At 48.8% G+C, this 22,721-nt stretch overlaps 1 protein-coding gene and 1 pseudogene across 1 annotated transcript in view; both read left to right on the forward strand.

Annotated features, from left to right (window-relative positions):
- CDHR3 (cadherin related family member 3) overlaps positions 1 to 22,721 on the forward strand; it is a 65,811-nt gene that overhangs the window by 16,878 nt on the left and 26,212 nt on the right. The window contains exons 4-8 of the mRNA XM_058725373.1: positions 1,553 to 1,650; positions 13,752 to 13,846; positions 14,640 to 14,744; positions 19,832 to 19,980; positions 22,212 to 22,401. Of these exons, the coding sequence (XP_058581356.1) occupies positions 1,553 to 1,650; positions 13,752 to 13,846; positions 14,640 to 14,744; positions 19,832 to 19,980; positions 22,212 to 22,401 (637 nt within the window). The remainder of the gene's footprint in view (positions 1 to 1,552; positions 1,651 to 13,751; positions 13,847 to 14,639; positions 14,745 to 19,831; positions 19,981 to 22,211; positions 22,402 to 22,721) is intronic.
- Positions 4,582 to 6,437, forward strand: LOC131509529 (cathepsin Z-like; annotated as a pseudogene).

The following is a 22,721-nucleotide window of genomic DNA, read 5'->3' on the forward strand; positions in this document are numbered from 1 at the left end:
TCAAAACCATTGGGAAATCTTGCCACTTCCAAGTCCATGCAGTCTGACCGCTGCTTGGCATCCTGTCACTACCACCATGGCACAAGGCACCGGTCAAGTGTCACCATACATGACTGCATGGCTTATTGCAGTGGCCGGCTAACTGGTCTCCCTGCTCTGCCCTAGCCCCTGCCAATCTGTTCTCCGCATAGCAGCCAGAAGGATCTTGGGAGATATCAGTTAAATCAAGGCACCCTTCTGCTTAAAACCCTACAGGAACTTCTCATCTCCCTTAAAACGAGAGCCAGAGACTCCTTAAGGCAATCCAAACTGGCAAGACTGCTCCAGCCTCCACATGTCCTCTCCCACACATTTCCTGCTACTCCTCCGCTATGGCAGTCCCGGCCTCCTCACCGGACTGTCAGTGCCCCAGGCACCACCTGTCAGAGTCAGCGTCTGCATTTACTCTTTGCCCCTCCCCCATATTTATGGCGGCACCTCATTTCTTTAAGAATCTTGACTCAAGTGTCCGCGAACCTTCCACAACCACTCCATTTCACGTTGGAACCCAACCCACAACACGCCATTCCCTGATTTTCCCCATGACGTCGCTCTGTAACATTCACATATTTTGCTCATTTCCTTTGTCTGGATCTTCCCACTATAATGGAAGCCCAGTGAGAGCAGGGCTTTGGGTTTGGGGAACCGCTGCCTTCCCAATGCGTAGATGGATCCGTGTCTGTTGCAGTAGTGAGAACTCAGTAAATACTGACTTGAATGGAAGCACAAGCAGTGACGAAGGTGAATGGGAGCTGGAGCTCCGATGGAAGGTGGACTGGGTTTGAATTTTTATGCCCTCACCTCCTTCCTAGCTGAGACAGCCCCATCACTTCCCGGAGCCCATTCCCTCATTTGTGAAGTAGAGATAATTACAATACCTCCTTACAGGGTGTTATGAAGATAAGGGAGAAAACATAAGTCCTTACCACGATACCTCCAAAGAGTGAGTGGATGTGCGCGTTCTCAGCCCTTTCTCAGAAGGACTGGTTCTCAGAGAGAGAGATACCCCTAGGCAAGGCTGGCGGGGCCAAGGGGCTGGTTCCCCCTGGCTGCGAGAACTCTGAAGTAGATGAAACCAATTTCTGGTCCCCTCCCTGAGCTTCCGCAGCCCTCTCCCTCCCTTATTCCTTCTGCACATCATTCATTTCAGCTGACATGCTAAGTTCACTTCAGGAGGTGACCTTGGTTAGGTTTCAGAGGAATTTGCACGTGAGAGTGGATCAGGAATCAGCCTCTTGCAGGAGGCTCCTCCCCAAGGTCACCTCTCAGCAAAGGAAAGGTGGGGAGAGGTGCTGCCAGCTTGGCCACCGAGCACGTTATAAATTCCCATAAGCGGTCCGCTCACGCCCGCCGGCCGGTGGGCTTACTCACCGCCTCCATCACCGCGTCCGCCTTTCCCACGATGCAGGTGCACTCGGTTCCCTTCCGCCATGTACGGCTGTCCCGGTTTCTTAATTCCTCATTTGCTTTGTCTAATAAAATGTGTCTTCTTCCACTCTGGACGCCAATATAGGTCTAGACCTGTACATAGTGGAAGGAGCAAATCCTGGATTCATTTATCAGGTGGAGGCCTTCGATCCAGAAGACACAAACCGAAGCATACCCCTCAGTGTAAGTCTCCTTGTTAAACAAGAAGGGCTTCTCCAAGCTGCCTTTGACCCAGGAGCCTGGAGCCTCGGCCTGCAGTGGGGGGCCGTTGGGGCAGTGATATGGGAGGACTGTGCTGTCCATAGCATAGAGTACAGGGGGTGTTGGAATGGGTGAGGGAGCTCTGGATACCCCGGATAAGATTCATGGCCCTGTGTGATCTTAGACGAGTTCTTAACCTCTCTGAGCTTCCATTTCTTCCTCTATAAAAATGGAAGAACAATAGCACCTTCCACAGCTGGGGGACTGTAAGTATTAAATCATGCACATAAAGCCACTTAGCACAAGTGCCTGGCATATTAAAAATGCTCAGTATTTTTAAATTCTAAGTTAATACAAATCCAGCCATATTCTTTAAACATTTTTTTAATGTTTATTTATTTTTGAGGGAGACAGAGTGTGAGGGGCAGAGACAGAGAGGGAGACACAGAATCTGAAGCAGGCTCCAGGCTCTGAGCTGTCAGCACAGAGCCCGATGCGGGGCTTGAACCCACGAACGGTGAGATCATGACATGAGCCAAAGTCGGATGCCCAACTGACTGAGCCACCCAGGCACTCCCCCCCCCACCCCCAGCTATATTCTTTTAAAAGTAAGTGGAAAATGTGTATCCCAAAGGTCGGCATTAACACTTGTTTTCAAGAGATGAGGTCAAGCTGTTTGGAGCCAAGTTAAAAAAAAGAAAAGAAAAAAGAGTCCCAGAAATTCCAAAGAACAGGAGGAATCCCACAGAGAAAAACCAGAGTCTAGGCCCTGGAACCTTCCCTCACGGTTCAGTCTGAGATCTTGCTTCTCTCCCTTTTAAATCCACTCCCTTAAAGACAGCTGCCGGTGGAGCTCTTGTAAACGCTAACCTTTGGGCGAAGGAGCTTCTCAGCGTGTCCCCAGGACAGGGATGCTGTGGCTCCCAGCTCTGTCCCCTGAAGTGGCTTGTGCGCCCTGCAGCTGGGCAGCCCAGGTCGGAAAGAAAAGAACCAGAGCCAGCCAGCCAGCCAGCCAGCTAACCTTGGAGCAGGCATTGCTCTGGCAAATCCCACCTTACAGAGAAGCGAGCGCTTGAAATATGACACTCGGGGAACTGGTAACACCGGGAGGCTGTTTCGGCTGTTTGCTACGTGATTTGCAGCCTCAACAGGGCTACTTTTTCTAACACGAGGAAGCGAGACTTGGGGATAACCTCAAGCACTAATATGATACAGTCGGCAGGGTCTGAAACAAAGCTGTTTTGAGATTAGTGGGCACATCTTAAGTTACAGAATAGACTGTTATTATCAGAAGATGACCCTTCTTTCCCCCCAAAGTAATTTATTCAAGATTCTATTTGCATGAATACCTGGAATATGCAAACACTTAATGGATCCCTACTATGTGCTAAGAGCCACACTAGGTGCTTTAAATGCATGCTTATGAGTAACATACTTGCTATGTAAGTTATAAATGTGTTGGTCTGAAAACAACAACAACAATTAAGTTAAGAAAACTTAATCACAGTGGTGGATGTGGGATTTTGTTTTTCCTCCCATAAGAAGCCCAGAGGCAGGCAGGCAGTCCAGGGCTGGCTCATCTACTGCCATCAGAAACCTGGGCTCTTTCTATCTTTCTATCTTTCTGCTCTTTCACCCAGAGTATGTTGGTTTTGTCCTCTTTCTATTTGCCTCATGATTACAAGATGGCTGCTGTACCTCCAGGCTTTACCTTTAAGTTCCAGGCAGGAAGAAAAAAAAAAAAAGCAGGAAGGGGTACAGGGTGGAGGGAGCAGGCCAGACCAGCCTGTACCTTTTTTGGTAGGAAAACAAAGACGCTTCTGGAGCCCCTAACCAGAGGACTTCTGTTTACTCCTCACTGGCCAGCGCTGTGTCCTACGGGCACTGTGGCTTGAGGGTGACCAAGGGAAAAAGGATTTCAGATGGGTCGGCAACCCAAATTATAGTACCTCATTTATACATTTAATTCATTTCAACATTTACCAAGAATCCACTATGTGCCCAGCTTTCTATTAGATACTATGGACTCAAAGATGAGTAACACACATCTTTGTACCTCAAGAAGTTTAGAGTCTGGGTGGGAGACATTCGTGCACACACCAAATCATTATAATTCAACAAGATAATTGCTATAAAGATGCAGTGGGGGCAAAGTGGAAGGACTCTCTGACTGCCAAGAAAAGGGTTTATTTTTAAATCCCCATCTTTAATAGATCTTTCCAAATTATACAGAGGGAATAAGGCCATAGCAGTCCCTTTAAAAATACCTCCTGGGGCACCTGGGTAGGCTCATTTCAGCTCAGGTCATGATCTCACAGTTTGTGGGTTCGAGCTCCACGTCAGGCTCCGTGCTGACCACTTGGAGCCTGGAGCCTGCTTCAGATTCTGTGTCTCCCTCTCTCTCTGCCCCTCCCCTGCTTATGCTCTGTCTCTGTCTCTCTCTCTCAAAATAAATAAATAAACATTAAAAAAATAAAGTAAAAACCCCTCCTGGATCAGGTTGTTATGCTTTCAGAGCAAGGGAAGCAGCCAGGTGGGTAACAAATGCAGCAGGCGTTGCTCCCTTAAAAGAATATGTAGTGCCATCCAAAGAGGTCTGAGCTCAGCTGCAGGGGCTGGGGGCCTGGAACTAGCTGCACCCATAGCTTCCACAGTGTGCTTAGGAGTTATTTGCGGGAGGGGGCCCTTCAAGTGCAGCAGAAAGTGTTAATGAAGTATTTAACACCTGCACTAGAACTAACAGCTGCGCAGAATGTTCCAGCCTGCAGAAGCAGTGAGCATGATGTAGAAAGAACCCTTTCTCAGATTGGAAAGGAATAGCGGTTCAAGAAGTGACACAGCACGGCCTTTGTACTTAGACTTTTTATTCTGGACGCTCTGGAGGTACTTTACTATTCACCGAACCTGTGCCTCTTAACTTTGGCTGTAAATTGAAACCAGAAGAGGAACCTAAAAAAACAACAGATATCTGGGTCCCACTCTGCCGAGAGTCGGATGTGACTGTCCTGGGGTGTGATCCAGGCATCAGGCTTTGCAAGCCCCCAGGTGAATCTCTTGAACAGCCAGGGCTGAAAACCATGGGCATGTTTTCCCAAATTTCCCAAGTATCTCTCCAAGTTTCCCATCCTGTGGGTCTGGGATGGGCCTGGGAATCTGCAACTTTGCCAAATACCCCAGGGGGAGTCTTCTGGTTAGAGAGGCTGGGATGGTTTCTCAGAAGGCGTTCAGGTCCCTGCGTGAGAATATTTGCAGGCTGCTTTTAAAAAACCATGGACTGGGGCGCCTGGGTGGCTCAGTCGGTTGAGCGTCCGACTTCAGCTCAGGTCACGATCTCGCGGTCCGTGAGTTCGAGCCCCGCGTCGGGCTCTGGGCTGATGGCTCAGAGCCTGGAGCCTGTTTCCGATTCTGTGTCTCCCTCTCTCTCTGCCCCTCCCCCATTCATGCACTGTCTCTCTCTGTCCCAAAAATAAATAAATGTTAAAAAAAAAACCAAAAACCATGGACTCCTGGAATACAAACCGCTCAGGTGATTCTGACATTGTACTCTTTGAGGACCACAGAACTGAAGAAGCAAGCACGGGCTTTAATGGAACACCAAAGCAGAGCCGGGAGCTCTGGCACTGTCCGGGCTGCGGCTGTGACTGCTGCTGCCCATGCTGCCAGGAGGGGGGGGGGGCGGTGACATCGGGGGGAGGGAGGCACGCTGGCCTGGCCCCACTTCAGTTGGTCGGGAGCTGCCACCAACCCCCGCAGAGGGACCAGCTGTCCAAGCCAGGGCGCAGGACACAGCCTTGGCCTCATGAGCACCTGTCCTTGTCAGATCTACCCAAGAGCTGGGACTGGAGCAACGTGGATAGGGTCAACTATGCCAGTGTCCCCAGGGGGCCGGACCATCCCCCCATACTGTGGTGCCTGCCGGGTGCATGGCAGCACCACAGCCAGGATGGCGGGTAGGATCCACAGCAAGAGGAAGGGGGCATGCTCCCTGCACCACCCCCCACCGTCCCCATGCTGGCAGCACAGCCTGTAAAGGACCCTTGCAAGGACGCTTGCAACCTGGGCTCCTGCGCAGGGGTGACAACCTGCAGGTGTGGGGGTACGCCCACCGGCAAGGCATCCCTGACGAGGCCTGCAACAGCTACCAGGCCAAGGACTGGGAGTATGATAATGACCGGGAGCTTAACCAATGTGGAACCTGCACGGAACTCAAAGACGGCCATGCCGTCCAGAACTACACCCTCAAGTAGGTTGGCGACTATGGCTCCCCTCTCCAGAAGAGAGATGTTGGCAGAAATCTACACCAAAGGCCCATCGGCTGCAGTACAAGGGCGACAGAGAAGACGGCTAACTACATAGGCAGCATCTATGTCGAGAACCCAGACCGGGCCTACGTAAACTGTGTCATTTTCTTGGCCGGCTGGGATGTCAACCATGACACTGAGTACTGGACGGTCCAGGGTTCATGGGGAGAACCATGCAGTGGGCAAGACTGGATGGATAGTGACCGGCACCTATAAAGATGGGAAGGGTGCCAATTACAACCTTGCTGTCCAGGAGTCCTGTGCATTTGGGAACCCATCCTAAAACAGGTCTCCAGAAGAGCATGTTTTAAGAAACGGTATCATGTAGAGCCTGGGTGGCTTAAGCATCTGACCCTTGATTTCGGCTCAGGTCAATCTCACAGTTCCTGGGATGGAGCCCTGCGTGGGCTCTGTACTTACAGCTTGGAGCCTGCTTCCTCTGCCCCCCTTCGTTGCCCCTCTCCTGCTCGTGCCCTCTCTCTCTCTCAAAAGAAATAAATTAAGAAAAAAAAAGAAAGAAAGAAATGGTATCATGAACCATAATCAGAGGGGATCCTGTTGTTAGGGGCACTGGGTCGGTACTGCAATGGTCTGAACGAACTAGGGGTTGATATTTCAAAGTACCTGATGGCTGGTCATTGCACTGAGCACCTAGAAGATGTGCCTCACATGCAGACTGCTGTGGTGCTGGCTGGAAGGGCACTTCAGAGGGAAGAGTCTAAAAGGGGATGGCTGAGACCCCTCCACCCCCCTGCCCCCAAACTGGCCACTCCCCTGCCATCATCACGCAGCAAACCGTCTACCTGGCGAAGATGTGATCTGCAAGACAATTATGTGACCTCCACTCCCTTCAATACATGATGTGGTATTTTCTGTTTGGTGACTGTGGTCTATAATGTGATCAAAAGGTAAAAGAGGTCAGACTTATCAATGGTGAATAATCAATGGTAGGGGCTCAGGGAGAAGGGGGCCATTTCAGATTGCCCGAGTGATGACTAAAATACACGACTTCCCACAAGAAACAAAACAAAAACAAAAACAAGATACCCAAGCATGTGCATGAAGCCACCCTGGGTTGGTTTGTGCCTATCATCTTACCTGATGGGTTCCAAGGAGTTGCCTTGCTGGTGGGAACTCCTGAGGAGGAAGAACGGATTAAAAAATAGCTCTAGGACAGCTCCAGAACCCAACCTCCCTTAAAATGACAAATCCTGCAACCTCTATGCAGCTTAATGAACTGAAAGTGTATCACAGGTAACATACAAGTGCGGGCTAGTGCAGAGACCTCTGGCATTTGCTCCTGCCTTTTTAAGGAAATTTTAATAGCATGTTGTACATTGTTTGGGCCAGCACCGCCCAATACAGCTGGCATGTGGGCCAGAAATGACTGTGGTGTGTGTCATTTTAAATGTTCTAGTAGCCACATTGAAAAGGTAGAACAAAATAGGTGAAATTAATTTTAATATACTTCTTACATTTTAAATACTCATACACAAACTACTATCGTTTCTAACCCATAATCAATATAAAAACGATTCATGAGATATCTTTTAATGTTTTTGTAATTTATTTTTGAGACAGAGAGAGACAGAGCATGAGCAGGGGAGGGGCAGAGAGAGAGGGAGACACAGAACCCGAAGCAGGCTCCAGGCTCTGAGCTATCAGCACAGAGCCCGACGTGGGGCTCGAACTCACGGACCGTGAGATAGTGACCTGAGCCAAAGTCGGACGCCTAACCAACTGAGCCACCCAGGCGCCCCAATTCATGAGATATTTTACATCCTTTGCTTATAGTGGGTCTTTGGACTCATTGTGTCCTTTATACTTACAGCTCACCTCCTTTCAGACCAGCCACATTGAAAATGCTCAATAGTCGCAGGTGCCCGTGGCTGGTGGCTTGTGTTGTTTGGCACAGGCCTGGATCCAGCTTCAGCTCCCCCTCCCCATGCACCTTCTGTGTCGTGATGGGGTACAGGTGGAGCACGCTCAGAGGCACGCGTTAATACTGGGCTCAGAGTGGTGTGTATGTGAATAACTCCATTTCCTGGCATTTCTCCTCTGGGCCCCCTCCCCCAGCCCTGTCTCTACTTCTTGAAGGAGGTTCAATGAGATCCAACCCCCTCCCACCCAACTCCCACGCTCCACCTCCCCCTCTGCTCGGAAATGGCCACCGTGACTGCAGCAAAGCCTCCTCGGAGACTCTGAGGACGTTAATCAGTTTCGCAGCTGGAGGCAAAGTGATGTAGAGCAGCAATTCCTCCATTAAGGAGCTTTCTCTTGGCCTTTCCATTAGGGAAGGACTTTTGCATAAAGTGAAATGTGCTTTGTCTTCACCAGGGCAGACAAAGGATTAAATTAAAAGAGCAATAACCTTGCTACTGGCTGGGCCACCAGGAGGGCAACAGGGGAAGTAATTCTCTCCCCGCCTCCATCTTGCACATGGCTCTGAGAAGTGGCAGCAAGCTGTGTCTTTCCATCTTCCTGGGAATAAAGTGGTCGTTTATGCCGGGGCCGGCTGGCTGGGACTTTTCAGGTGCTTCGAGCGGCCCCTTGTTTCTGGACGAGCTGAGACCTTTGCCTGGGCCCCGTAACTCTAGTGAGAACTGAGATCTCCCGGCCCAACTCCTGCCCATTCCCTTCTATATCGTTCTGGCAAATTCTGCCCTTGATGTCCTGTCCCTTGATGTCCCGAGTGACAGTGCCCTTCCTGCTTCCCACATGTCTCCACTCCTACCACACAGACACACACACACACACACACACACACACACAGATACACACACAGACACACACACACCGCTTGCTCAGTGCCCCCCTGGCAACTGCCTGCTAACTCAGGAGTCACTGCCAGAAGTCTTTGCAAAATGAGTTGTACTCCAGGTTCTTGTTAAAATGCTCCAGAAAGGAAAAAAACCAAACAAACAAACAGTGGTATTGGACTATTCCCCTTCCAAATACATCACCACTGGTGACTGTTCACATGTTGAGAGAGACACTTCCTTGAGCGGACGGGGACTGTTGTCCTTAAGATCAGTGAAACCTGAATCAGAGAGTACGACCCAGGCTGATTACGGAAAAAGAAAGACGGAATATGAGAGGATAGATCGCTGGCAGCTTTACCAGTAAAGGATTACACATCTATAGCATTCTGAATTTGTAAATATGGCTCTTCTTAAGAACATTCCAATATTTGCCTATAACCCACTTAGCTCACCTTCCTAACAATACCACACAAGCCAAGACATGTTAAAGGCTTGCAGTAGGATTTTTATGGTGTTTTTTTTCCCCTCCTAGGTACCCTTCCCTCCCACTCCTGCCCCCCACCTCCCACCTCTGAGCTGGGATTGGGGGGAACAGGGATCAAGCCTTTTATACGATATTCATCTTACACTGAAAAATACCACAGGCGCGCAGCATCACATTTATAACTCTCCACAGCCCACTTGGAAGATGGTGTCGCACGCCCTTGGTCCTCCGGGTGGGTCTGGGGGCGTGTGGCTTGCTGAGCTACTGGACTTGGGAGGGATAGGGCTCCTTCCTTCCCTCTGGAGACTTGGCCCCTGGAGGTTGACTGCTCTGTTCTTGGGAGACTAGAGGCTGAATGCTCGCCCACTTGATTCCACTGCAGGCCTGAAAGCAACTGAGGGCCGCAAACCAGCACAGGTTGGATCCCGATCTGCCTCCGGCTCCAGCTGTAGCGAGGGAGCCCAGGCGGAGGTGGTGAGCTCTCCCTAGGGAGCCTGACATTTCAGGAAACTGGGCCAGCTTCCTCCCGCCCTCCTTTCTCCTGATGCTAGTGGCACAATAAAGGGGGAATGGGGCAGGAAGCTCGGGCTCTGTTGTCTTCCACACTGAAGCCTTTGTGTCCCAGAGCAAACGGTAGCTGCCAAGGGGCTGCAAATAGAGAAGCCTGGGGTGGTGGTAAAGGAATATTCCCAGCGGGGACACTGAAGCGCTTGTCTGACAAGCATTTGTTAACCGAATTGATCTGATTACTCAGGACTTTTCTTAGCCAGTAGTGGAGCAGAGAGGGGGTGCAATCGGTCCTCATTCTATTTAATTTCTGTTTTCCAAGAATGAATATCAAGGGAGCAGCTTTGATTAAACAAGCCTTTAAAAAGGGGAGAGAATGCCAGGTTTTACAGAAAGCTTTGCTGAGTTGCTGGCAAATGGCCACATGACACAATATTTTTAGTCTATGGATATTATCTCCCTTCTAAGTACAAGCCTGCTATTCCCATTAATACAAGCTCGTAGGTTCAAGGATAAAGGAAATTAGCCTGGTGCTAAAAGAAAAAAAAATCAGGATTCCAGGAAATCAAACTCTTAATAAAAATGAAAAAGTAATTCCCTACGTTCCTGATCCTACAGTCGTCACCGCTTTCTGTCTGCTGCTGGGTTTTTCCTGCTCGCCCAGACATCGGCAGGACTGGGGAAGATTTCATACTCCAGCCTAGCATTACCCAAGTAAAACAGATTTTTTTTTTTGAAGTTTGGCAAGATTTTTGTCATTGTTGTCGCCTGCTTTAAAAAATTTTTAGGGTGGGAATGCTGGTCTTAGATGGGAAATAAGAAAGAGGAAAACCCCAACATTTAACATTTAACAAATATTTATTTTTATTTTTTAAAGTTTATTTATTTATTTTGAGAGAGAGACACCCAGAGAAAGAGAGACAGCATGAGGGGAGGAGGGGCAGAGAGAGAAAGAGAGAGCGAATCCCAAGTAGGCTCTGTGCTGTCAGCACAGAGCCTGATGTGGGGCTTGATCCCATGAACTGTGAGATCATGACCTGAGCTGAAATCAAGGATTGGATGCTTAACCGACTGAGCCACCCAGGCACCCCTTAACAAATATTTATTGATTGAAAAAAATTTATTGAGCATCTATTATGTGTCAGACACTAGAGATAGTAATGAATAAAATGAAGCCCTTCCCCTCATGGACCTTACATTCTTTTTTTTTTATTTAATTTTTGAACGTTTATTTATTTTTGAGACAGAGAGAGACAGAGCATGAACGGGGGAGGGGCAGAGAGAGAGGGAGACACAGAATCTGAAACAGGCTCCAGGCTCTGAGCTGTCAGCACAGAGCCCGACGCGGGGCTCGAACTCACGGACTGCGAGATCATGACCTGAGCCGAAGTCAGACGCCCAACCAACTGAGCCACCCAGGCGCCCCAATGGACCTTACATTCTAACCAACAGTAGTAGTTTACCTATATTGGGTGCTTACCATGTATCAGGCACTGTTCTAGAACTTTACATGATAGCCTGTTGGACATGCCCTATTATTATTACTCTTTGTTGCATAAGCTCTCGCAGCTGGAAAGTAGTAGAACCAGGAATCCAACTCAGCAGTCTGGCTCCAGAGCCACCGCACTTGACTCTTATGTTCTAAACGGGTCTGGGTCCCCCTTGTCTGTTCCCATATCGTATCCTATATTTATCTCCCTGTGAGCATGTCTCTCACATCTTCTTTTATGTTCCCCCCCATTGACCATCGGCTTTTGGAGAGTAGGATGTGTGTATCATCTCTGTATCCTGAGAATTTCTGCTATTGGAGACTCACCAGAATGGGAGACCTATCTTCCAGAGCATTAAACACATTGGAAAGGCATTTTGAATCAGGTGTACATAGTAAACACCCCCCATGGCTCTATAAATCCTGCCATCCCGTCACGTACAGCTTGAGCCTCTGATCTATGGGTATGTGAGGATTCTCTGCAGGGAAGGCTCTTCTCAAAGATACAGAACTGCTCTGTGTGTACAGACAGCTGCAGGCCTAGGCAACTGCTGCCCAGGCTATGAGCTGGAGAGACGGTGGGGGCTTGGGATTTAAACATCATACCTTTGAGTGCTGCCAAGCTGCTTATACAATTTTGGGGACTGGAAGAAGGGCGTTCCTTTGTGCTGCCCAAATATTTCCCCTTAAAGATGGGTAAGAACCAGCAAGAAAGCCTTAGTAAAATAAGCCCTACAGTAGAATGCTGTGCCATCATTAACCAATCAGGCTGTAAGATAAGATTTAAGAATACGGGGAAGTGCTCAAGACACAAATGAAAAGAACAAGAGAATGTAATTTTGACTAGAGCATCATCTCAATGTTCTGGAGGGTATAAGTTTGCATAAAAAAAGAATTGGGCCACCTGGGTGGCTCAATTTGTTAGGCGTCTGACTCTTGATCTCAGCTCAGGTCTTGATCTCACAGTCATGAGTTCAAGCCCTGTGCTGGCCCCTGTGCTGGGTTCCATTCTGGGCATGGAGCCTACTTACAAAACAAAACAAAACAAAACAAAACAACCCAGAAGGCTATTTGTGAAAATGATGGGACTTTACAGGTGACTAATATTGGGTATTTTTAAAATACTTTTCTTTCTTTCCTAATTTGTGTGTAAAAAATATGTTTTATTGCAGTCAGGGAAGTGGTTAAAAACCTTCTATTGGCCCCTGATGAGACCTTTAATCTGTTTTCTGTGCATTCTCTCTCCTACGGGGAGCTTAGCTGTGATCACACGACACAGCAAATCGCCAGGTTGGAAACCTTGGCTGTGTTTCCTTTGATTCTAGACTTCAGGGGCTGTGGCTCTGATTGCAAAAATCTCCACTGATTATTTGATCCAGAGACCTAAGGCCTTTAGGATAGATCATGTCTCATCCTACTAGGAAATAATGAAAGCTTCAGACCTTAAAGCCCTTTGGAACAAATGGCTATAAACACGTAAGCCTCGAGTGTTGCTGTGGATCTTCACATTTTCAAGTGTTCATTCTGATTTAACCCTCACAATAACATGGAGGAGCACTTGGTGGTCTTCTCCATATATTATAGGCAAGGAACGGACTTGTCCCAGATCCTGTGGTGAGGACCAGAACTTGGACTCAGCTCTTCTGATCCAGGTCCTTTGTCTGCTTTGTTGACTCCATGATGGAAGCATAGAAGCAGTCTTGATGAGCACCCATGGGTAGCACGGAGGTGGTCCTCCCATGGGCTGGCCCTTAATGGGCTGTGTAGTTAGTCCTGCAGATGGTTCCCATATAGAAAGAGTGGTGGTAGGCAGGGAGTCACCAAGAGAGCTGGGCTGGGCACTGGGAGCCATAAAAGATGAGACTCTTAACTCCCCAAGATGTGCAAGGACTTGACCAGTGGCCATAAACCTGAGATCAGATTCTAAAATAGCCCTTCTATAGCTCCAAACCACCTTTCAGTTAGGACTTGAGGCCCTGTTAACTTTCTTTTTTCTCTCCCACCTGTCCCTTCCCTTTTCCCTTCCATCATTTCAGTGAACAAGGTTTGTGAGCACTTTTGCACCCCACTATATCATAATTTCTTTTAAGGGTAGAGACCAGATCTTGTTTACTTCAGTCTTGTCCTATTACCTAATGCATGGTAGCTGTGTTTAAACAGTGTTGGCTAAAGCCAAGACCTAGACTGAAAGCCAGACATCCTGAGAAGCAAACATGAGAACATGGCAACAGGGATAGGGAGACTAGACTCAGAAGCAGAGGGCATAGACAGGACACCCTTACACTCGTCTGTAATTGAGGCAGGACCTGGGGACCAGATCCTCAGCGTGTGGTTTCTCAGGTCAGAGGCTCAGACCAGCAGATCCAGAGCTTTCTTGAGTCAGGAACCGGTAAGTCCAAGAACTATACATTGGGCCGCCTCCCGATGCATCAGGAATGTTCCGTGGGCCAAGAATATAAAATGAGATTTGAACAAACTAGTCTCCAGGGGAAAGATGAATAGGTACTCTTAGTTACATTCTTTGCTTCCTTGTTTTTCAGTATTTCCTGATATCCCCCTCAGTGAACTTCAGACTGTCTGCTAGTGGGACCCTCTTCTCCACAACAGAATTTGACTTTGAAGCAGGACACAGAAGGTAGCCTTTGCCAATGACCTTGCTTGAAGGACTGTTTATCTGAGGGTCCAGGAGCACGCATCGTGCAGCTTGAGGGCAGTGAGGGAGGCCCTGAGCGGTTTGCTGCTTTCCTGCTGAGTTCAGAGGGTAGTGAGCCCCCAAAAGAAAGAAGGAATAAAATTCTCTGGAAAGCCTCTTCCCCGCTCCCAAATCTTCATCTCCAGATAACAAGAATGGAGGTGTGGGAGATGTGTCTCCAAGAATCTGGAGGCTTGCCTCAGGTGCCTTTCTGGCTTGGGAGAGGTTGCCATCAGAGCTGTTTTCTGACATCACAGCAGCAGGGTGGAGGCAAGCAGGCAGCTGAAGAAAGAGGTGAGGAGAGACCAGGGTTTGAGGATGCAAACACACAGGGTGACACGGGTCCAACCCAGGTTTGGCTCTTGGCTCCTTGCCTGGTCTGAGAACCAGGCCAGTTACTTAATCCATGGGAACTTCGGTTTCCGCACATGGACATGATACCTGTTTGCAGGGATATTGTGAGGAACAGCAGAGATCCAGTGTGCAACATGGCAGACGTGAGCAGCCCCCGGGGAATAAGGACTATGGGGTGAGAGAAAAGTGGAGGCGTGGGTCTTAGAGGCGAGGAAAGAAGGGTGGGCGTGGCAGTTCGGACTCTGTGTGAGCATGTGAAGGAAGGTGGCCAGAAAGAAGCAGACTTCTTTCCCCCTCCTTCCCTCCCCATCCCCCCCCCAACTCCGTTTTAAGGTAATGTCAGCAAAGCTTGATTCGCTGACACGCAATGTTTCCCTGCCAGTTTCTACCTCACTGCTGGAGTGAGAGATAGCCAAGGGCTCCAAGCTTCCACGACGCTCCACGTGAATATTGTGAACATCAACGATGAAGTCCCTCGCTTTACCAGGTAGGCCTGAGGGCGTGCAGGGCTCCGTGGGCCACAGCCATCATCTCTCCCAGGCGGCCCAGCTCTCTCAGATGCATTTCATACAAGACAGAGGGATAGTTCCCCGATAGGAAGCCTCCCGGGCCTCCCCGGCCTGGAGGAGACACAAGAGACCTGAGAGCTTCAGTGTCCTCTCTCCCTGAGCCTCTGGACTGACATCTTCCACCTTAGCTCCCCTTTCCTCCGCACCGGGGATTGTGGGTGTGCTGGGGAGGGAGGAGGGGCCGGACACGGTGCCCCTGGAGTGCAGCTGGACACATGTAAAAGGTACTTTTATAATCGACTGTTCAGCATGAATAATAGCAAGATCCTAGGGCACGCGTCATCAGTCAAGACTCTATAAAGACCACTGGTAGAACGTTATCCTCTCTGACCGAGAAGAGGTCTCTTTTGATGATACTTAGGAGGCCTGCCCACTGTGGGGTGCTCTAAGTATCTTCCGCCATGGGCCGGGGGGATCCAGAAAAGAGATGTGGCTGTATCTGGCAGCTCCTACACCTGGCAGAGGTGAGGTGAGTCTGGTGTGGGGAGCCTGTGGGAATGGGCCTGCACCAGCCCAGGCATAAAGGGGAGCCCCAAGCCTGTCATAGGTAGGGGTTTAGGAGGGGAAGGTGGCATTCTGAGCTAGCATACGACCCTGCAAACAGCCTGGCTTGCTGGTTACCAGACTCTTCCTGTCCCGGTCGCTGAGGCGGGTTCCGGAGCCAGCCACGAGGAAACTGACAGAACCACCGGCCTGCTAAGTGCTAATAACTGATTTAATGGCTGTGAATAAATTCAGCTTAGGAGACTCCACTAACGGAAAGCCACTGGGCCCCAGAACTACACGGAATGCTTGCAGAAGTGTTCTGAGACTAGGAGGTATTAAGGCCACCCCATTCGCAGGCCAACCTGCTACCATTTGGCAAAACACGCCACAGTTGTGAAACTTCTGGATGCTAACCGTCTGCAGCCCTGTTGCCGGATGTCAACGTGGAGGGAGCGACAGCAGATACACTCCCACATAACGCTTCCCATCAACGTCCGTTGCCAGGTTAAGCTCAGAAGGATGATGCAATGCATTTCTGCTGACGGGTTCCTCCAGGAGCACAGTACAGGCAGTTTATAAATAGCTGTGACATCCCAGCCTGGATTCAGACTCAAGTATTAGCCAACACAGCAATGCGGATTTATCAGGAACCCCCAGAGGCAGGTGACGGCCGCAGGGCCAGAGCCAATGTTGCCCTGTCGTTCTGCAATGTCGCCCCACCTTCCCATCTGTGAGGTGGGGGAGCAGGCTAAGGGAATCGCAATGGGGAAAACGAGTTCTCCCAAGGCGCAGAACTATCTGGTTTGGACTGTGTCTTCCAAAATAAAGCACGTGGCCTCAGCAGAAAGAGAACATGACCTTGGCTGGTTACAGGGACCCCCAGAAATAGGTCTGGAACTCTGGTTCTCATCTTTGGAAATGCACCTGTTGGGCCCCATTCCAGAAAGATAGAGTGATCTTTGTGACCATTTAAGCATTTTGTAACATCATTTCACTCCGTTTCAAACGGTGATCCATGGGTGTGGGTAGGGATGGGTCTGTGAGAGCCTGTCCCTGGAAGCACGGGGCAGAGTGGCTGTCCTGACTCTGGTTCCCGTGAGCCATGACCCTTCTTTCCCCCCAAAACCAGTGCTAGGACCACCCATTAAGTTACTTAATTCGGAATTAACGCAATTCAGTCCTCGAACTGACTCAAGTACACGGAATTGGAATGTGACGTAGGACTGTGGAATGTGGAAACAAGTCTTCTATCTTTACCCTTTGGTGAGGTCCTACAATCAATACAGCCAAAGCAGGTACTGTTTGTGTTGCTGAAAGCAGCTCACCATTGTCTCCCTGGGTGGTGACAAACATCTGAATGCTTTGTGGACTCCAGATGTGTACTCTAGGATTCTGCTATTATTACAGTCGAGCACGTTATTATAAAAGTCCTTGACTTCTATTTACTCTCTACATAGCAAGCACAATGCTTGTTGTTTTTTGCAGAGCACTTTACCTTAGACTTGGGCAGTCTTTCCCCTGCTGCCCATTTCTTTTGTATTTACCCACTGTCCTTTTCAACCTAGGGTCTCGCGGTGCACACACACTCTATGCGCTTACCGCAAAGTCATTTGTAATGATGAAGCCGTCTGAGGCCATCCAGGATTCATGCCCTTCCCTGTGAGTGTGGCCATTGGTCCTTGTCTCCCCCTCGTCCAGGTCCTGGTGATCTGGTGTTATGGCAGAGGAGGGTGCGGGAATGTAAGTGATATCAGAGCTTAACCCTGTCAGTGGCTGCGGGACACCTGGCTTTGCTGCTCTTGAATAGATCTCAGCTGTGGGCTAAGGGTAACACCTCCATGTTCAATGATATTTTATACCTACTTGGGTCATGGGTGCCCAGACCAAATAAACCAAAGATTTTGCCTTCTGCCAGCCTCAATATCAGGTCAGCAAAGGAGAGAATGGTGTGCCTGAGGAGCTCTGCACTCACCAATAGCCTGACTGGTCCCCTTCACAGGGACCGGATTTCCTGGAGCGCCCAGCATGGACCAGATGGGGCTGCAGAACAGGGTGTCTTAAACAACTGCGCTCTTGACATTTTGAGCTGGATGCTTCCTGGGGGGCTGTCCTGTGTGCTGTGGTATTCAGCAGCGTCGCTGGCCTCTACTCCCTAGATGCCAATAGCAGCCCCTCCCCCTAGTTGTGACAACCAACGTAATCACCCCCAGCTGAGATCCACTGTCTTAGAAGGAAGAAGGGAGGGTAGGAGGAAGAAGATTCTCCTCCCAAGGTGTCCTCTGTCCTATGACAGATTGGCTATCTGTGGTTGTCACCTCTGCTGTTTCCTTACGACAATTCTTTCTCAAACTTAAAAAAAAATTTTTTTTTAACGTTTATTTATTTTTGAGACAGAGAGAGACAGAGCACGAACGGGGGAGGGTCAGAGAGAGGGAGACACAGAATCTGAAACAGGCTCCAGGCTCTGAGCTGTCAGCACAGAGCCTGACGCGGGGCTCGAACTCACGGACCGCGAGATCATGACCTGAGCTGAAGTCGGCCGCTTAACCGACTGAGCCACCCCGGGGCCCCAGAATTCTTTCTCAAACTTTAAAGTGCATACAAATCCCTGGGCATCTTGTGAAAATGCAGATCTCGATTCAGTGGTCTGCAGCTGGCCTGAGTTCTGCATTCAGATCCAGAATCCCCAGGGAGCCTGTGGACCATGCAGTGACCACACGTGGAGAAGCAGAGGCAAGGTACACGGAGGTCCTCGCAATCTCTTTGTTGGAAGTTAACGGAACCCACTCAGAGTAACCAAAGAAAAAAAACAGAACACCTTAGAAACAGGGACTCTCACATAATGGATGTAGGGGCTTTGGGAGCTGGGGCTACCTCCTTCTCCCCTCTGGCTCCGGTTTTGTTTCCTGCCCCTTGCCCCTCACACCCCACTTAGCTATTCCTGACCCATCAGTAGGCCACCCCCAGATTCACTGAGAAGGGGGTCAGGCAAGTAAATGGATCAATGGGCAGCCTCCATGAGGCATTGGGAGGGGAGAGGTGGAGAGCACTGGGGTGGCCTCTTGGCCTAAACAAGATTACTGTCCCCCCAACAATGGGGAACACCAACAGGAGGTCACCTTGGGAATGTTGGGGGGGGCAGGCTCAGGACTCAGGCAGAAGCCCCGGTGAGGGAGAGCCTGGTTGCAGCCTCTCTCTGCCTGCCTCTGATGCTGGCTGAAGGATCCCTCTCCTTCCTCTTCCCTCTGGTCCCATCTACCCTACAGAGAGGATGAGACAGAACCGAAGAAAAATTCTGAGCTCATGAAATGAATGCGATCATTTAAACCTGAGATATAGAGTTCCCCTCTAAAGGAAGATCCCACGTGGGAAAATCCTAACTTACAAAACTGGTAAATCGGAGGTGATCATTTGCCCCACTGAAATGATTTCCCTTGGCAAAAAGATTTCCTGCAGGGTTATTCCAAACAATAAACCTTCCTTGGTGCATTCAAAATTACTCAATGTACCCAAGTTGTGTAGTTAAAACCTTGAACCTCTCTGTCTTATTATCAGCCTTTTCCAAAGGTAGTGGAGGTCTGAGGAAGATGGGTGGGTTGGTGGGTTGGTGGTTTGGTGGTATCTTGTAAGAAGTCATCCATGGAGGACAAGTGCACTGACCTTGGCTTCTGCCAGAGGGGGGCTCATTCCTGCATTCAGAGACCTGACCTTAAGATAAATACAACTCAGAAAGGTGCACAAGTTCTGTGTATAAATTCTGCCTCCTCAGGCAAAAAAAGGTGGGGTTGGTGGGGGGGCGCCTGGGTGGCTCAGTAGGTTAAGTGTCCGACTTCGGCTCAGGTCATGATCTCACAGTTCATGAGTTGGAGCCACATGTAGGGCTCTGTGCTGACCGCTCGGAGCCTGGAGCCTGCTTCGGATTCTGTGTCTCCCTCTCTCTCTGCCCCTCCCCTGCTTTCACTCTGTCTCTCTCCCTCTCTCAAAAATAAACACTAAAAAAAATTATTTAAAAAAATAACCAAAAAGACAAAGAAAAAATAAAAAACATTTGCAGTTTATTATCACAGCTTCCTGTGCCAGCCATAGGGTGGGAGTCAGGAATCTGTTAGCTGTGGACATTGTGTCCAGATGGATTTCGTAAAATAATTCAGGGAGCTTTTGCACAAGAATTGCAGAAGGAGAGAAAATGGCTGGATAGGCCAACTATCCTTATTCCAAAAGATGTTAATGCCCCGGCTGATCTGAAAAGGCATCAAGCGTGCACGGAGTCAGAGGCCGAGGCCACTGTAAATGGTTGCAGTAACAGCGTGGCACTTTCTTCGCATCCACAGGGACGCGAGCTCTGGAAATACAAAAGCCGGCCACCCCTCCTTTCAGCTGCTGAGTTCTCTTTCTGAGCGAGCAGATGCAAGTTCAAAAGCTCAGTGCTATATTTAGCACTAACCAAAATACCCACCTCCCAGACTCCTCCCTCCCGTGCCCCTGAAAATTAGCTGTGTCTGCTGTACTTCTGCTCCAGCCCAGCACGAGTGTACTCGATTCCCGAGGAGCTGGATGCGGGCACCATTGTGGCCAATATCACAGCTGAGGACCCTGATGATAAAGGTTCTACCGGCTTCCTTCTCTACAGCATCACCACTGCTAACAGCTATTTCGTGATCAACCAGTGTAAGTCACACACACACACACACACACACACACACACACTCATTCACCTTTCTGTGCATCTTTAATCTAGCCATTTGGATTGTTTTACAAATATTTTATCTGTCTTTTTGTCTGGGGCATGCCTTTCTGTCTGGAGTATTATAACTTACCAGGGTAATAGGTGTATTAAAAGCAGCTGGCAGAGGGGTCGGGGACTCTGAATGGGGGCCCCAGGGTGGCTGGCTATATCACATCACTACTTCACCATTGAAGCAGGTGGGTATCTAACAATGGATGAGTGCACTCTCCTGAGGGTACCTTGAAGTCTTCTGAAAAGAGAATCCACACCAGCAATGTCCAAAATAAATAGAGTGGAAGCCCATGTATGTAATTTTTTTAATGTTTATCTTTTGAGAGAGAGAGAGAGACAGAGTGCAAGCAAGGGAGGGGCAGAGAGAGGGGGACAGAGAGAGGATCCCAAGCAGGCTCCGAGTCATCAGTACAGAGCTTGATGCAGGGCTCGCAGTCATGAACTGTGACATCATAACCTGAGCCGAAACCAGGAGTTGGATGCTTAACTGACTGAGCCACCCAGGTGCCCCTGCCCACATATGTAATTTTAAAGTTCAGTAGCCACATGTTTAAAAAGCAAAAATAAACAGGCGAAACGAACTTTCATAAGGCATTTTATGGAACCCAACACATCCAAAATATTGTCATTAACATGTAACTAATATTTTAGAGTTACTTGTGGCATATTTAACATGATCATTTGTTGTACCGAGTCTTTAAAGCATTTTGTACTTACCACACATTGCAATTTGGACTAGCCACATTTCAAGTGCTAAAGAGCCACATGTGGCTAGTGGTTACCATGTTAGACTGCATCAATCTAGATCAATCTCCTGGGTTGCTGGGAGTTACTTTCCCATCTAAACATGTCAGTGTGGAGAAGGAGAGTTTCCCCCTCCTGTGTTAGCCATCTTTTATTGGGATCTTAGCATACACCAGGTGCTATATACTAGGTGATGTACATGTATTCCATCTTAAGAACTCAACACAGCAAGCCAATACGCTATCATAATCCACACTTCGTAGATGAGGAAAATAAAGCTTAGAGAGAGATTTGGACAGGGTAAGTGACTTGTCCAAGGCCTCACAGCTTGTGGGTTGTGAAGCAGAGATACAGACAGACCAAAGGCTGTGGCTCCAGAGCCCCCTTCCTAGGCTACACTACCTCTTAAGCTTCTATCACATCCTTCCAAAGGACTTCACTTTACATGATTTTGTGGAGCCCAGCATCAGACAATCCCAGAAACACAATGTGCTATTTGCCACATAGGCTTTACAGCAAAGGATGTCTGGTCCTAGGAGAGGCAGGCCAAGGCAATAATTGTGCCCTATCTCTGAAAACTTTCTAGTGTCCTGTCATCAAGGACCTCACTTGTCTGATGGTATAGCGATGAACAACCATGGCTTAGAATTCTGTTCACTCTAGTATTGAAAATGCAATGTTTAACAAACACAGTGGGTTTTTGGAGTGTATTTATTAAGACTCTGAAAAAAAAAAAAAAAAAAAGTCCGTGAGTTCGAGCCCCACATCAGGCTCTGTGCTGATGGCTCAGAGCCTGGAGCCTGTTTCAGATTCTGTGTCTCCCTCTCTCTGACCCTCCCCCCATTCATGCTGTGTCTCTCTCTGTCTCAAAAATAAACGTTAAAAAAAAAAGTAAAAAAAAAAAAAGACTCTGGTCGCAAGTAACAGAAATGAAAGCAAGCCAAACCAAGCTCGAGGAAAAAAAAAAAAAAAAAAGGTAGGGGACACATATCAGCAGGACCCTGGGTAGCTCATGAAGCACAGGAAAGGTGTGAACCGACTCTGCCCCGACCACCCTCACAGCTAGAGTTCTGGTCTCTGACCTGTAACTCCCCTGTTAGCCTGACTTATGTCTCTCTGTTACACATTCCCCAGTAAGAGAACTAGTGGGTCAAACTGGAGTCAGCTGTCTACCAGTCTGGTCAACTATAGGTAAGGAACAGCTGCCAGGGGCCCAACCCTGAAGTTAGAGGTGAAAAGTTCTAGAAGGGTCAGGCTAAGCACCCCGATCAATGTCTAATCCAGGAACTTACATGAGTTTGTAAACACGTGTTTGTACAAAGGGTATTCTCCATGCAAGCCAGTCCTCCTATCACAATGATCATTCCAATCGCCTTCAAGTCTCCAAAGAGTGATGTCCTTGCATTTGCCTCCTTAGTGACCGGTACGATCCAAGTGGCCCACAGGCTAGACCGAGATGCAGGTCAATTAAGACAAAATCCCACCATTTCTCTGGAAGTTCTGGTGAAGGACAGACCCTCGGGGGGTCAAGAGAATCGCATGCAGATAACCTTCATTGTGGAAGACATTAATGACAACGCTCCTACGTGCACCAAGTTCACCTTCAGGTAGTCATGTGCGGGGGGACGGCTCCCCTCTTTGGTGGTCCTCAAATTTGTGGCTTCTCTGACAGGAATCAAAGAATCATGGGTACCTGGGACAGGCCTCAAGAACGTAAGCCAACATACTTGAGGTGTCTGATTTAGTTGATAGGTTTTTCTTTCTTGATCCTTTTTTTCTTCCTTCTCTTTATTTTCTTTCTTTTTCATTGATTCCTTCTTCCACTTTTGTACTCTGGCCAAAAAAAAAAAAAAAAAAAAAATTCTTGCTCTCTTCTATAGCGTGTTCACCTTCTTTGGTGAAAAGTACCACGGGGATTTGTGAGACC

This window comes from Neofelis nebulosa, chromosome 4 (genome assembly GCF_028018385.1).
Source record: "Neofelis nebulosa isolate mNeoNeb1 chromosome 4, mNeoNeb1.pri, whole genome shotgun sequence".
In the NCBI taxonomy this organism is placed as follows: domain Eukaryota; kingdom Metazoa; phylum Chordata; class Mammalia; order Carnivora; family Felidae; genus Neofelis; species Neofelis nebulosa.